This window comes from Schistocerca gregaria, chromosome X, assembly GCF_023897955.1.
Source record: "Schistocerca gregaria isolate iqSchGreg1 chromosome X, iqSchGreg1.2, whole genome shotgun sequence".
In the NCBI taxonomy this organism is placed as follows: Eukaryota; Metazoa; Arthropoda; class Insecta; order Orthoptera; family Acrididae; genus Schistocerca; species Schistocerca gregaria.
The window spans coordinates 37,949,289-37,966,773 of record NC_064931.1 but is presented as its reverse complement, the minus strand read 5'-3'; the positions used below and the strand labels follow the sequence as shown (position 1 = coordinate 37,966,773).

The window sequence follows — 17,485 nt, the reverse complement described above, 5'->3', positions numbered from 1 at the left end:
GTAACAGTGTTTGTGACAGGAAGTTAAGCAGTTAAGTTTTGAAGGAAAATGTCTGTTTGCTCTTTCAAAGCTGAGTAAGATCTTGTGGCAGTGTCACAGTAGGTTCTTGACAAAATAAAAACGCAGGTGGAACGTATAGCAGTAAATTCACCATGTCCTTTTTCTTGCCTTTTATTACTGGTTGATGTTTGGTATAAAAATGGCCCTGTTGGATTTTACAAAATTTGTTATGGGGTGGCTGGTCTTCTTTGTTAAGTCAGTTTTGTCGAATTAAACATCTGGGTTCAGAGTCTCCTTGAACAACAGGCTGAAAGGAGATTTTATTTCAAAATGTAATGGTCCCATGATCAGCCAGGTGGTGCCCTAACCATCAACCATTTTTTTTCTGTTCATTACCAGATTATCCAAGTTTCTGGTGGATGCAATGTCTGAGAATTTCATTTCAGTGATGTCAAATCTGGCAGGATGTTTTCTTTGCATGTCTAACAATATCCACCCAATAATTTTGTGTTTAAATGTGCAAAATTTTCCTACTGAGTTTCTCCACTAAACCAGAATCATTAATAATTGGGTATGTAAGAATGTCCCAGCAAAAAGAATTTGTTATTAAGGCTGAGACTTCACGTCCATATCTTGACATAACTTCATGAGAGGCAATGACATTTTAATGTTCTTTTTTGCCTGTACAAGAGTCTGGATATCAGACTATTTCATTATCTGTAGAGGTTACAAACACTTATAGATTTCACTCCAATCATTGAGAAATAATTGAAGCTAACGCTTATAGGATTTCCGAAATTAATTCTTTTCTGAGACTTCATAATCGTACCTGACTGAACAAGTCCCTGACGGTACACATTTTGCCGACTGTAATCACTAAGCTTCCAGAAGAAATTGAACATGTTTCTTCTCCCTCTTCTTTTTTAAGTTGTCTGTGGCATTGCAACTAGCTGCAGTGGCCAATAGCAGGAAAGCCTTTTACCTGAAACTCTTACATCCTCCCTTGTAGTATACTCTCATTCACAGTTCCACTGCCATTGCCTAATACATCTCATCCACTTCTCAGGATGTCAAGAATGTATTCTTCCCCTGCTGTCTGCTCCATCTTGATAGCACCACCTTTCATAGCAGATGTGTTGTCTCCTACATTAACAGAAAAATGTGCAATATAACATACAATGACTGTGAAAGTACAATAAAATATAGTTATCATAAATTTAAGCTCAACAGACCAATATAATTATTAACTTGTTAGTTAATTCTAACTTATCAAATTCTTAAAGTAATTATTATCTTACCTGAACTAGAATTCTGATATTACAGTGTGTTATCTCCCATGTCTTAAGATGAATCAGAAATGGTTCAAATGGCTCTAAGCACTATGGGACTTAACATATGAGGTTATCAGCCTCCTCCACTTAGAACTACTTAAACCTGACTAACCTAAGGACATCTCACACATCCATGCCCAAGGCAGGATTCAAACCAGCGACTATAGCAGCAGTGCGGTTCCAGACTGAAGTACCTAGAACCACTCGGCCACAGCAGCCGGCGAAGGTGAACCACTTATAATTGTCAGTCCACTTCAAAGAGGGCTCACTCACTGACAAAACAAAGCATGCAAACTGTGCAATGGATATGTTCCCATTGTGCTCTGAACAAAAGACTGTTTTCTCTCGATGCTCAACAGTGTTGGAAATTTTATAGCAGTTATTTACAATATCTGGATATGAATTTATGTTCTGAAAGCAGCTTCATAAAAAGTATTTAAAAGTTGAATATGTCCAAAATGATAAAAAATGGTCCCTTGCATTCTGAATGCCCCATATAACAGTAAGTGGAACAGTGACATCTTGGTGAAGAGATACACCACATCTACACTCACCATCAGATCACCTTCTCCAAGTTCGAAGGACCTGATAAACAAAGCTAGTGGATTATATTTTTGCAAGGCCAGGAGTACATAGTGCTAAAAGGGATCTGAACACTCCCCTACCACCTGGTGATGTGGGTACCAAAAAGAACATGAAAGGACACTCTAGTGCAGCAGTCAATCACTTTCCAAAAGTCACTTGAAGAGAGCAGCAAGTCTCGTGGCCAAAACTTGCACAGAACTAACTGTCCAACCCGCTTGAACAATGAAGGATTCACATACTCTCTGGGAAAATCTCTGATAACATCTGATAACATTTGGGGTTACTGTGTGGTAATCATCTTCTAAAACCTTTAGTTCTGTTAGTCACTTGAAGAGAGCAGCAAGTCTCGTGGCCAAAACTTGCACAGAACTAACTGTCCAACCCGCTTGAACAATGAAGGATTCACATACTCTCTGGGAAAATCTCTGATAACATTTGGGGTTACTGTGTGGTAATCATCTTCTAAAACCTTTAGTTCTGTTAGTACACTTAGCTGGAGCATCTGACCATCAATTTCTGCATACAGCACTAACAGAATTGCTGGACATAACCAAGTGAGTTTGTCCAGTTGTTAAGGCATTGGACCTGGATTTGGTAAGGAGCAGAGATTAAACTGCTATTCTGCCACACAGAATAAGGTTTTGTGTAATTTTTCCCAAGGCAAATGCAAGAATAGTTTGTTTGGGAAAGACATGACTGATTTACTTTTGTGACCTTGTCCGTACTGAGAATTTGCCCAATCCCTATGAACTCCTCATGAACGGAACATTATCCCTCAGTCTTCCTTCATTTTCCTTTGGACACAGTTCCTCTTGACATGCACAGAAACCTCTCCTTCCAACCTTGTAGAGCTTCTGAATATTTCTGTGTTGTTATGTGAAAACAAATAATTGTGTACTTCAACAAATGCTGACTAGGTGAAACATAACCTAGTGTTGGGCCAGCATTTCCTGAAATATATCTTGCATTTAGCAGAAATTATGCTGGAAAAGTAACTTAGACCTGATGCCAATGTGTCCCCTTCATTCTAACTAAATAAGGGAAATATGGGCACATACGGAGGCATGTAGATAGTCATTTTTCTCTCGCTCCATTTGCGACTGAAGCAGGAAAGGGAATGATCAGTAGTAATTTGAGGTGCCCTCTGCCACACACCATGTGGTGGCTTGTGGAGTACGTAGATGTAGATAGTTTCACAATGTGGCTAGGAACTTTTATTATTAGTTTGAAAGATGCTCTGTAATGGGCATTTACTGTCAAACCTCTCTGACCTGTGAGACAGTGATTACACGTGTAATTTAAAGTCATCCTACATGTTTTCTCTTATCAGTTAACAAGCTTTTTAGTGAAAGTCTCAAGATGTATACAAAAGGAATAAGATTGTCATTAATTTTACTCATCATATATAGTCTTGGGTGGCTCAGTGGTCGAATGTCATACTATGAGTTTAGAGGTCTCCGGTTCAGCTACAATTTCTTACACTCTGGCAGTGTTCATTTGTGTGAAAAATGCAGTGTTGTATCATGGTTTGCAGTCTGTGTTAAACTTAGGTAAGCCTTTAACAGGCTTGGTAAGCCAGTTCAAAGGTCGGAGGAAGAAAACGGCGTACCACCTCCAAGAGGACTGTGCCTAATAAAGTACTGTTGTGTTCAAAACAATCTTCAGGTTGGTGTCAGCTTTACTTTGTGTTTTCATGAGTTGTAGACTGTGTTTTCCAAATTGTTCCTATTTTCCATGGTATTAAATCAGTGCTGTTGAATGATCCAATGCATTCTAAAATTACTTTCTTTGAGTCACAGATTTTAACTTGGCATCTGCAGTTGCAGAACTGTTGCACAACCATTGTAATGTGGTATTGTATTCCAGTAGCTTTCAATAAAGACGTGTTTCACCTGCAGCCAGAACCCTGATCACTAGATTGTTTACAGCTGCAAAGATAGTACTGTCACATAAGACTTAATGAATGTTTCTGGCATGTGCATTGGTAGCCTAAAATAAATGTGAGCTCTATTAAATATTAAAAATAAAATATTTATACTCCTGACACATACTGCAAACACATAAGGCTGAATATCTAAGTTCAACAGATAGTATCTGTTGATGGTTCATCAGTAACAGTTACCTATTTATCGGTGTAAAAGAACCCTCAGTTTTCCATTTAGAAGGATAAAAATTGTGCTATATGGTGTTAAATTGTGCAGAAATTTACCAACATAATCTGACTTCTGATGGCGCTAGACACTTCTATTCTGCTGTTCGAGTTGTTTCCAAGTTCGAGTAGGCACTTCTATTCTGCTGTTGGCAGTGCATAGTCATCAGAATAACACAGGCACTGCAATATCGTATTTATCTGCTGATACCGGGCATGCGACTTCCAAGCACAACGTCTGATCTGTATGGAAATACACATAATGGATGTGTGAGTACAGATCGTAGACATATGGAAGTTTAGGTCTGACCGCGAGTCATGCATGGATAGCCAAATGGTAAGGCGACTGCTCGCGATAAGCAGGAAATCTGAGTCCTAAGTCTCGGTCCGGCACAAATTTTGATTGTCGTCATTCCATTCTACACCTGATGGTAGTCATTATTTGCAGTTGCGAATTCATCTGATGTGGGTGCTTTTCTGTTCTTGCAATGAGCTTATATATGCCAAAACACAGTTGGCACTCACTCTGCCCATGAACCATGGACATTGCCGTTCGTGGGGAGCTTAGCGTGCCTCGGCGATACAGATAGCCCCATACTGTAAGTGCAACCACGACAGAAGGGTATCAATTGAGAGGCCAGACAAATGTGTGGTTCCTGAAGAGGGGCAGCAGCCTTTTCAGTAGTTGCAGGGGCATCAATCTGGATGATTGACTCATCTGACCTTATAACATCAACCAAAATGGCCTAGCTGTGCTGGTACTGTGAACAGTGAAAGCAAGGGGAAACTAAAGCTGTAATATTTCCCAAGAGCATGAAACTCTACTGTATGGTTTAATGATGATGGGATCCTCTTGGGTAAAATATTCCAGAGGTAAAATAGTCCCCCATTTGGATCTTCAGGTGGGGACTACTCAGGACGATGTCATTATCAGAAGAAACAAAACTGGTGTTCTATGGATCAGAGCAATGAATGTCAGACCCCTTAACCTGGCAGGTAGGTTAGAAAATTTAAAAAGGGAAATGGATAGGTTAAATTTAGATGTAGTGGGAATTAGTGAAGTTCAATGGTAGGAGGAACAGGACTTCAGTTCAAGGGAACACAGGATTATAAATACAGAATCAAAAAGGGTAAGGCAGGACTAGGTTTCATAATAAGTAAAAAATAGGAATGAGGATAAGCCACTATGAACAGTACAGTGAACGCATAATTAGCCAAGATAGACACAAAGTGTGCACCCACTACAGTAGTACAAATTTATTTGCCAACTAGTTCCGCAGATGAGGAAATGTGTGATGAGAGTAAAGAAATTATTCAGGTAGTTAAGGGAGCCAAATATTTAATAGTCCTGGAGGACTGGAAGTCAATAGTGGGAAAAAGAAGAGGAGGAAAAGTAGTAGGTGAATATGGACTGTGGGAAAAGAATGAAAGAGGAAGCTGCCTAGTAGAAGTTTGCACAGAGCATAATTTAATCATAGCTAACATTTATTTTAAGAATCGTGAGAGAAGGTTGTATACTTGGAAGAGATCTGGAAATACCGGAAGGTTTATGGCTGATTATACGCTGAAGCCAGAGAAAATGGTATACCTGCCTAATATCATGTAGGATCCCCCCCCCCCCCCCCCCCCCCCACCCAAGCTTGCAGAAGTGCTGCAGCATTACGTGGCATGGACTCAACTAATGTGTGAAGTAGTGTTGGAGGGAATTGCCACCATGAATCCTGCAGGGCTGTCCATAAATAAGAGTACGAGTGGGTGGAGTCTCTTCTGAACAGCATGTTCCAAGGCAACCCCAGGTGCTAAATAATGTTCATGTCTGGGGAGTTTGGTGGCCAGAGGAAGTTTTTAAACTCATAAAAGTGTTCATGGAGCCACTCCGTATCAATTCTGGATGTGTGGGGTGTCACAATGTCCTGCTGAAATTGACAAAGTCCATCAGAATGCATAGTGGATGTGAATGGATGCAGGTGATCAGACAGGATGCATATTTGCGTCACCTGTCAGAGTATATCTACACATACCACGGCTCCCATATCACTACAACTGCACATGCCCCACACCATTACCGATCCTCCACCAGCTTGAACAGTCCTCTGCTGACATGCAGGATCCATGTATTCATGAGTTTTCTCAATACCTGTACATGTCTATCTGCTTGATGATGTTTGAAACGAGACTCGTCTGACAAGGCAACATGATTCCAGCCATCTACAGTCCAATGTCGGTGCTGATGAGCTCAGGTGAGGCATAAAGCTTTGTGCCGTGCAGTCATGAAGGGTAAACAAGTGGGTCCTCGGCTCTGAACCCCATATTGATGGTTTCGTTGAATGGTTCACACACTGACGCTTGTTGATGGCCCATCATTGAAATCTGCAGCGATTTTTGGGAGACTTGCACTTCTGTAATGGTGAATGATTCTCTTCAACCATTGTTGGTCCTGTTCTTCCAGGATCTTTTTCTGGCCGCAGCGATGTCAAAGATCTTAGCGGATTGCTGATATTCACGGTACACTCGTGAAATGGTTGTATGGGAAAATCCCCATTTCATTGCTACCTCAGATATGTTGGGTCCCATCACTTGTGCACTGACTATAACGTCATGTTCAAACTCACTTAAATCTTGATAACCTGGCATTTTAGCAGCAGTAACTGATCTAACAATTGCGCCAGCCACTTCTCATCTTATATAGGCGTTGCTGACTGCAATGCTGTATTCTGCTGTTTACATATTTCTATATTTGAATATGCGTCTTTGGCACACTTTGGTTAGATAGAGATTTAGGAAACAGATTTTAAACTGTAAGGCATTTCCAGGGGCAGATGTGGACTCTGGCCACAATTTATTGGTTATGAACTGCAGATTAAAACTAAAGAAACTGAAAAAAGGCAAAAATTTAATAAGGAGATGGCACCTAGTAAATTGAAAGAACCAGAGGTTGTAGAGGGTTTCAGAGGGAGCAGTAGGGAATGATTGACAAGAACATGGGAAAGGAATCAATAGAAGAAGAATGGGTAGCTTTGAGAGATGAAATAGTGAAGACAGCTGAAGTCAAGTAGATAAAAAGACGAGGGCTAGTAGAAATGCTTGGGTAACACAATAGGTATTGAATTTAATCGATCAAAGGAGAAAATATAAAAATGCAGTAAATGAAGCAGGCTAAAGGAAATAAAAATGTCTAAAAAATGTGATCGACAGGAAGTGCAAAATGGTTAAGCAGGAATGGTTAGAGGACAAATGTAATGATGTACAAGCATGCATCATTAGGTTTACAAAAGATACTGCCTGCAGGAAAATTAGAGAGACCTTTAGAGAAAAGAGAACCACCTGTATAAATATCAACAGCTCAGATTGAAAACCAGTGTTAAGTAAAGAAGGGAAAGGTGAAAGGAGTATATAGAGGGTCTATACAAGGGAGATGCACTTGAGGGCAATATTATGGAAATGGGAGAGGATGTAGGTGAAGATGAGAAGGGGGATATGATACTTCACAAAGAATTTGACAGAGCACTGAAAGACTTGGGTCAAAGAAGGGGGATATGATACTTCGCAAAGAAGTCAAAACAAGGCCAAGAGAGTTGACAACATTCTGTTAGAGCTACTGTTAGCCTTGTGAGAGCCAACCATTACAAAACTCTTCCATCTCATCAGCAAGATGTATGAGAGAGGCGAATTACCCACAGACTTCAAGAAAAGTATAATAATCCTAAATCCAAAGAAAGCAGGTGCTGACAGGTGTGAAAATTACCAAACTATTAGTTTAATTAGTCACAGCTGCAAAATACTAGCATGAATCCTTTACAGAAGAACGGAGAAACTGGTAGAGGCTGACCTTGGGGAGGATCAGTTTGGATTTCGGAGAAATATAGGAACACACAAGGGAATACTGACCATAAAACTTCTCATACGAGATAGGTTAAGGAAAGACAAAGCTACGTTTATAGCATTTGTAGACACAGAGAATGTTGACTGGAATACTCTCTTTCAAATTCTAAAGATAGCAGGGGTAAAATACAGGGAGTTAAAGGTTATTTACAATTTGTACAGAAACCAGATGGTTGAGGGTCTCGAAAGGGAAGCATTGGTTGAGAAGGGAGTGAGACAGGGTTTGTAGCCTATCCCTGATGTTATTCAATCTGTATATTGAGCATGCATAAAGGAAACAAAAGAAAAATTTGTAGTAGGAATTAAAATCCAGGGAAAAGAATAAAAACTTTGAAGTTTGCTGATGACATTTTAATTCTGTCAGAGACAGCAAATGACTTTGAAGAGCAGTTGAACGAAATGGACAGTATCTTGAAAGGAGGATATAAGATGAACATCAACAAAAGCGAAATGAGGATAATGGAATGTAAATCAATAACTGATGATGGTTGAAGTAGGGAGGATATAAAATGTAGCCTGACAGTGGCAAGAAAAGCATTTCTGAAGAAGAGAAATTTGTTTACATAGAGTATAGGTATAAGTGTCAGGAAGTCCTTTCTGAAAGTATGTGGATGGAGTGTAGCCAAGTATAGAAGTAAAACATGGACAATAAACAGTTCAGACAAGAAGATAATAGAGGCTTTTGAAATGTAGTGCTACAGAACATTGCTGAAGATTAAATGGGTAGACCATGTAACTAATGAGGAGCAACTGAAGGGAATTGGGGAAAGACAAATTTGTGGTACAACCTGACTAAATGTCGTCACCAATTTTAGTACTGAAAGGAAGCACAGGGGCGGGGGGTGTAAAAATTGCAGAGGAAGACAAAGAGATGAATATAGTTAGCAGATTCAGAGGGATGTAGGCTGCAGTAGTTATTTGGAGATGATGAGGCTTGCACAGGATAGAGTAGCATGGAGAGCTGCATCAAACCAGTCTCTTGACTGAAGACAACATATATTTTTGTTAATTGCAGCATCTGTAGACACGGCTTTTCCAAAGTCAGACAGTGAATTAATCATACATATTACTCTTATGTCAGCGTTCTATTTCTCCACTATCATGGTAAATGTTGACAGACAGATTAACCAATAACGTTTTATTGCCTTCCCCTTTTGGTATACTTGTGACCTCACCAGATTTCGGCAGACCTGTGACCCTACTTTTAACAATACTCTCATAAATAATTAGGGAGTTACATGAAAATTTATGTTCCTCTACCACAGGTTTCCTTATGTTGTAAGTCCTTTATATACAGGATGGCCAGAAACAATCTGAAAAGCTTGTAAGAGTGTTGCAGAGTAGGTTGTACTGAGAAATATGTGTTAAGAAAAAAAAAAAAACAATATGTTGTGCTGTTTTTGAGTTAATTAACATTGAAGTTAGTAAATCAGACCAGTGTGCATTGAAATGAAAGTGGCTTACCAGGTCTGAAAATATGCAGACCGCAATTGCACCACTAGATTCATTTTGAAGCCCAGATTGTCTGCAATATTCCTTGTCATCCTGTGCATTCAGTTATATGGCAGCAGGATGTACAAGAGTATCATAAGCTTTTCATAGGAAGCAGTTAATTGTTTGTCTGTTTTCACCATTAGGAGACCTGTAGGGGACTCAGCCAAATCATTTATTACGTAACACCCCAACTTTTGCTTTTTAATGGTTAATCATATTAATACATGTTTCCATTCTCTCTGCTGGTTGAGCAGAGATGTTCTTCTACAGTCTGTGTGAACCACTTATATATAACCTGCATCCCATATTTATTCAGATGACTAATTCGTTACTACTCTCTCCATATAGTACCTGCTGCCATTGTGTTTGATTATTGATACACACTTTGTAATGGCATTTAGAATTGAAATGTCACCGTATTGACTCTTTTGATGATATTTTGACGTGTTGTGGGTAGAGTTTTATGTAGGTGTAAGTTTTAAACATATTTCTGTTTTTTTTTTTTAAATAAAATTTTGTGCAGAAATATGGTTGCACAACAATTATCCTTTGAAAGCACACTGTAAGACATCATATCATTTGTTGAGAGGTTCTGAGTGATTATCCTGTTCCATACCAACCAACAAGTGAGAGTGTTGTAAAAAGAGAAAGCTCAATATTAGGGTAAGTGCATGACCTATTTTGGGTGGTAGGTAGGGTCTGTGATTGATTGTATACATATAGATTGAGCTCCACGAAGGCTTCTAGCTCCATGCCCCTCATGTTTGTTGTATTATAATGCCAAATATCAAAGTTTTGTTGTAACATAAAAGGTAATGACAGCAAATCTGCCACTTGATGCAGTACACATGCTACTTTAATTTTCTGTGTGAATACGGAGTCATCGTGTTCAAAGTGCGCCAGCTATACTGTGTGGAAGGTATTTCAATAACAATAAGATGGTCAGTGCACACTTGTGCAATTCTAATTGCACTGTATTGATGTACATAGAATTTGTTGCTATACTGTAACTTCCTTAAACCTGTTCGTGTTATTTCATAATATTGTTACCAAATTACACATAGGAATGGTTATCAACACAGCATGGAGCTGCACTTTCTGACCTTTCAAGTTTCCACAGCTTATTATGGCTCCACAATGCAATGGCATTTAACAAAATATGTGCAACTAACCTTGTTAATTGATTAGAATCAATAGGGTGTTGAAAACTGTAAACGACTGCAATGGATTGACATAATTGTGTTATGCAGTGTTGTCCAGCCCGTACGTTGTTCTCAATGCTTGTGAGACATAACAGATTTCCCATTCCTCTCCAGTTGACTGTTGAGGACTGCATGTCATTTATTTAAGAGTGGTGAGACTAGCAGTATTTCAATTACCATAGATAAAGGACCCTGTTACTAGTTTTACTACATTTAAAAATAGTTTATATGAAACTGAAATTCAAGGTGAAAGAGGGAATGAAGAAGGAGTAATCAATGTGAGTTAAGAAAATAATTTATATATCATCATTGAAGAAACAATATTGTATAACTGACTATTTTAATTTTCTGGGATTTACCATTCATTGTATGGGCTAAAATGTCGTGGTATGACAAACACGTTTTCCATAGACCGATTATTCTACTCCAGTCAAACTCACTCACTAATATTATGCCCTTTCACATTGACAAGATATAATGACATGCACTATTACATTTCCATTCCCATTTGAATTGATGGTGCATCATTGGCTGAGCTTGGTTTAACACTCACCTCTGCAGTCACATGAGGGATCACTGACAGGTCTGTGTGAAGCCATCTCTGCTTGTTGCTGGTACACCATTCTCTACATTATCTGACTGGATACATTTGGACAGCTACTTTCACAAACATTGGTTTGTTTTTTATTATCAGACTCAATTTGAATAGTATTAATTTTGTTAACATATCAAACAGGGCCAGCCATGGTGGCCGAGCGGTTCTAGGCGCTTCAGTACAGAACCATGCGGCTGCTACGGTCGCAGGTCCAAATCCTGCCTCGGGCATGGATGTGTGTGATGTCCTTAGGTTAGTTAGGTTTAAGTAGTTCTAAGTCTAGGGGACTGATGCCCTCTGAAGTTAAGTCCCATAGTGCTTAGAGCCATTTGAGCCATATCGAACAGGAATAAATTATACAAAAGTATTCCATATTTATGACATTACTGTCCTTTTCAGAGAGGAGCTGGGTATGGATAGACTTTGTTATGATTACGTTGTTGTTGTTGTGGGCTTCAGTCCTGAGACTGGTTTGATGCAGCTCTCCATGCTACTCTATCCTGTGCAAGCCTCTTCATCTCCCAGTACCCACTGCAACCTACATCCTTCTGAATCTGCGTAGTGTAGTCATCTCTTGGTCTCCCTCTACGATTTTTACCCTCCACGCTGCCCTCAAATACTAAATTGGTGATCCCTTGATGCCTCAGAGCATGTCCTACCAACCGATCCCTTCTTCTGGTCAAGTTGTGCCACAAACTTCTCTTCTCCCTAATCCTATTCAATACTTCCTCATTAGTTATGTGATCTACCCATCTAATCTTCAGCATTATTCTGTAGCACCACATTTCGAAAGCTTCTATTCTCTTCTTGTCCAAACTATTTATCGTCCATGTTTCACTTCCATACATGGCTACACTCCATACAAATACTTTCAGAAATGTCTTCCTGACACTTAAATCTATACTCGATGTTAACAAATTTCTCTTCTTCAGAAACGCTTTCCTTGCCATTGCCAGTCTACATTTTATATCCTCTCTACTTCGACCATCATCAGTTATTTTGCTCCCCAAATAGCAAAACTCCTTTACTAATTGAAGTGTCTCATTTCCTAATCTAATACCCTCAACATCACCCGACTTAATTCGACTACATTCCATTACCCTAGTTTTGCTTTTGTTGATGTTCATCTTGTATCCTCGTTTCAAGACACTATCCATTCCGTTCAACTGCTCTTCCAAGTCCTTTGCTGTCTCTGACAGAATTACAACGTCATCGGCGAACCTCAAAGTTATTATTTCTTCTCCATGGATTTTAATACGTACTCCGAAATTTTCTATTCTTTCCTTCACTGCTTGCTCAATATACGGATTGAGTAACATCGGGGAGAGGCTACAACCCTGTCTCACTCCCTTCCCAACCACTGCTTCCCTTTGATGTCCCTCGACTCTTATAACTGCCATCTGGTTTCTGTACAAATTGTAAATAGCCTCTCGCTCCCTGTATTTTACCCCTGCCACCTTCAGAATTTGAAAGAGAGTATTCCAGTCAACATTGTCAAAAGCTTTCTCTAAGTCTGCAAATGCTAGAAACGTAGGTTTGCCCTTCCTTAATCTAGCTTCTAAGATAAGTCGTAGGGTCAGTATTGCCTCACGTGTTCCAACATTTCTACGGAATCCAAATTGATCTGCCCCGGGGTCGGATTCTACTAGTTGCTCCATTCGTCTGTAAAGAATTCACGTTAGTATTTTGCAGCTGTGACTTATTAAACTGATAGTTCGGTAATTTTCACATCTGTCAACACCTGCTTTCTTTGGGATTGGAATTATTATATTCTTCTTGAAGTCTGAGGGTATTTCGCCTGTCTCATACATCTTGCTCACCAGATGGTAGAGTTTTGTCAGGAATGGCTCTCCCAAGGCCATCAGTAGCTCCAATGGAATGTTGTCTACTCCGGGGGCCTTGTTTCGACTCAGGTCTTTCAGTGCTCTGTCAAAATCTTCACGCAGTATCATATCTCCCATTTCATCTTCATCTAAATCCTCTTCTATTTCCATAATATTGTCCTCAAGTACATCACCCTTGTCTAGACCCTCTATAGACTCCTTCCACCTTTCTGCTATCCCTTCTTTGCTTAGAACAGGGTTTCCATCTGAGCTCTTGATATTCATGCAAGTGGTTCTCTTTTCTCCAAAGGTCTCTTTAATTTTCCTGTAGGCAGTATCTATCTTACCCCTAGTGAGATAAGCCTCTACATCCTTACATTTGTCCTCTAGCCATCCCTGCTTAGCCATTTTGCACTTCCTGTCAATCTCATTTTTGAGACGTCTATATTCCTTTTTGCCTGCTTCATTTACTGCATTTTTATATTTTCTCCTTTCATCAATTAAATTCAATATTTCTTCTGTTACCCAAGGATTTCTACTAGCCCTCGTCTTTTTACCTACTTGATCCTCTGCTGCCTTCACTACTTCACCCCTCAAAGCTACCCATTCTTCTTCTACTGTAGTTCTTTCCCCCATTCCTGTCAATTGCTTCCTTATGCTCTCCCTGAAACTCTGTACAACCTCTGGTTCTTTTAGTTTATCCATGTCCCATCTTCTTAAATTCCCACCTTTTTGCAGTTTTAATCTACAGGTCATAACCAATAGATTGTGGTCAGAGTCCACATCTGCCCCTGGAAATGTCTTACAATTTAAAACCTGGTTCCTAAATCTCTGTCTTACCATCATATAATCTATCTGAAACCTCTCAGTATCTCCAGGCTGCTTCCATGTGTACAGCCTTCTTTTATCATTCTTGAACCAAGTGTTACCTATGATTAAGTTGTGCTCTGTGCAAAATTCTACCAGGCGGCTTCCTCTTTCATTTCTTTGCCCCAGTCCATATTCACCTACTATATTTCCTTCTCTCCCATTTCCTACTACCGAATTCCAGTCACCCATGACTATTAAATTTTTGTCTCCCTTCACTATCTGAATAATTTCTTTTATTTGATCATACATTTCATCAATTTCTTCGTCATCTGCAGAGCTAGATGGCATATAAACTTGTACTACTGTAGTAGGTGTGGGCTTCGTATCTATGTTGGCCACAATAATGCGTTCACTATGCTGTTTGTAGTAGCTTACCCGCATTCCTATTTTCCTATTCATTATTAAACCTACTCCTGCATTACCCCTATTTGATTTTGTGTTCATAACCCTGTAGTCACCTGACCAGAAGTCTTGTTCTTCCTGCCACCGAACTTCACTAATTCCCACTATATCTAACTTAAAGCTATCCATTTCCCTTTTTAAATTTTCTAACCTACCTGCCCGATTAAGGGATCTGACATTCCACGCTCCGATCCATAGAATGCCAATTTTCTTTCTCCTGATAAAGACATCCTGTTGAGTAGTCCCCCGCCCGGAGATCCGAATGGGAGACTATTTTACCTCTGTAATATTTTACCCAAGAGGACGCCATCATCATTTAATCATACAGTAAAGCTGCATGCCCTCGGGAAAAATTACGGCCGTAGTTTCCCCTTGCTTTCAGCCGTTCGCAGTACCAGCACAGCAAGGCCATTTTGGTTATTGTTACAAGGCCAGATCAGTCAATCATCCAGACTGTTGCCCCTGCAACTACTGAAAAGGTTGCTGCCCCTCTTCAGGAACCACACGTTTGTCTGGCCTCTCAACAGATACCCCTCCGTTGTGGTTGAAACTATGGTACGGCTATCTGTATCACTGAGGCACGCAAGCCTCCCCACCAACGGCAAGGTCCATGGTTCATGGGGGGAGTTATGGCAGACAAAACCTTTCCACTTGATATCCAACTTTGCTGACTTCACATAACATATTATGCAGTGCAATTTAGCTTTTTGCAAAAATGACCAAAGCTAATAGTTTCTACTGCATAGTTGATGCCCCCACCAATGATTTTGGAGGAAAGAAAACAAGGAATTCCTCTCTAACTCCCAAAGTGCTCTCATGTGCCTTAAAAATAGCAGCATGTGTTATGTTGCTTTTGAGAGGCATTATATCTTCACAGCTTCTCAGTTATACAGAGATTAATATTATTGTTATCTGCAAGATGTCAATTGATTTACATTAAGTGATAGAAAGGCAGCAGATAATCCACACTTTTTACTGTGCCAGTAATATGCTGAATGATAGTGGCAAGAAAGTGTTTAATTCTTTGAAAGTCATCTACATCTGTCTGGTGTGAGTAAACAGTGGAGGGTAGTTGTTATTGATTATTGGCTCCAAAATTTCAAGTTAGTGTTAACATATACAGTGTAATTGAATTGAGAACTTAGCTGGAAATCCTAAATTGTTTGTTAGTTATTACTGTTGTAATTTCTAAAGGTAATATAAAAAGTAAAAAAAGTATATTTTTCTCAGTTACATCACCAGTTTAAGCTCTTAGAATTAATTTGTTAGCTGCCATGAGGCTGCTGGTGGACACAGCAGAGCCTTATGCCTGATGCTGTGGCTTGGCCTGGCAGTGAAACATCCATCACCAGCCATACAACAGCCATATCACAACAGTCACAAGCACAGGAGGGTAGCTGCACTCTGAGAATGTGGGCTGTGATGACTTATATTACAAAGTAATATTAAGCCACTAGAAGTGTAGTACTAAAGAAGCAGATTGATGTGGTGGTTTTCTATGCTGATGGAAAGTTGTTTCAGCAAGTCCTCATAAAAACAGTACCCTCACTCTGTATGCTAGTTTCCAAATAAGTGTATAGTGAGCTCATTGTTTAAAATTTCAATATTATCTAAATACTATTTACTGAAGTTTTGCTCAACAGCTGTATGATTGACAGAAATTTCTGACAGCATTGTTATCGTATATATGTCCATACACGCTCCACAAGCACTGGAGTGCATTGGGGGATAGTACTTAGTACCTATATTAAACATTCTGTCCTATTCTATTTGCACATGGAATGAGGAAATAAACAAATATGATGCTTTGTACACATCATAATCTCTATTCTCATGGTTCCTGTGAAAGATATATTATGGAAGCAGCTGCACTTTTAAACAGTCTGACTCAAATACCGGGTACCAGGTCCCGAAAGTTCCATGACAGTGTTTTGTGAGGGTAATGTCACATTTGTTCTAAAATATTTCCATGTACATTCTCTGAATATCTCTTACATTTTAGTTTGGGTTCTACCAGCTATTTACAATGCATCTGTTAATACATTTGAGGTATGCTGCCATAACTACTTGATATGAATTTCAAACAGTGGAGCAGAACTTTGAGAATGGTTTAACTGCCATCGTATATGCAATATCCTCGAAAGATTGACCACACTTTCCCAGAATCCTTCCAATAAATCTTTCATTTGCCATCTGTACCACCAATTATACATTACTGGATTTACCTTTCACTCCAAAGGCTGAGATATTATCACACAACTCACTTATGGGCAGCCAGGCATGTTGAAATGTACTTGTACTCTGAAAACATTACCAGGGCATAATTTTTCTCTGTAGCCAATATTGTGGATCCTGTAGCAAATTTTTGGTGTGAAGTTGTAGTAGGATCCATTTTTAAAATCTGAATCAGCATCAAGTCTTTAATCAAAGGAGGTTGTATTTCATAAAATATTTGGTGTGAAGAAATAACTAATGTCAATTTCTACTCTAAACCATGTATGACTCCTTCGTAATAATGCTTTCCCTGTTGTAAGTAGTATCTGCATAAAGTAAATGAGAACTCTCATGGTTTTGTAAAATTGTCAAAGGTTTGGCTTTTTTTTTCTTCTTCAGGTATTTCCATGGTACAAGTGTTGCTGTGCGTACAGTAAGAACACTTCACATAGGTGAAATGGTTTCTGAAAATTATGGCCCAAATTTTGTGCAAGTAAACAAGGAAGAAAGGCAGAATATTCTGAAAGATCAGTATTGGTTTGAATGTAAATGCATTCCTTGCATTCAGGACTGGCCAACTTTCGTAGAGATGGACTCAACTGTTCTGAGGTTCAGATGTGACGCCGGTACAAACTGCAACAATGTTGTGTGTGTTCCAACATCAATAGAGCATTGTTTCGTACAATGTACTGAATGCAAAGGCTACACAAACATTCTTAAGGGCCTTAAAGCACTACAGGTAAGTAATAAATATGTAAAAGTTATGTTAAGATATCCTAGAATTCTGCTTGAACGTTGGTAACAAAAATCATGTAGGAATATTGAAACTGTCAAACACGAGAAATGGGTACAAATACATACTTTCGATTTGCTTATACATCTCTCTTACATGTAATTTTTAATCATTAAATCTACAATCTATTTTGTTGTAGGGATAA

The 17,485-nt window shown here is 39.2% G+C and overlaps 1 protein-coding gene across 1 annotated transcript in view; it reads left to right on the top strand.

The window, feature by feature from the left end:
* LOC126297658 (SET and MYND domain-containing protein 4-like) overlaps positions 1-17,485 on the top strand; it is a 132,810-nt gene that overhangs the window by 99,243 nt on the left and 16,082 nt on the right. Inside the window, exon 8 of the mRNA XM_049988741.1 lies at positions 16,947-17,286. Coding sequence (XP_049844698.1) covers positions 16,947-17,286 — 340 coding nt within the window. The remainder of the gene's footprint in view (positions 1-16,946; positions 17,287-17,485) is intronic.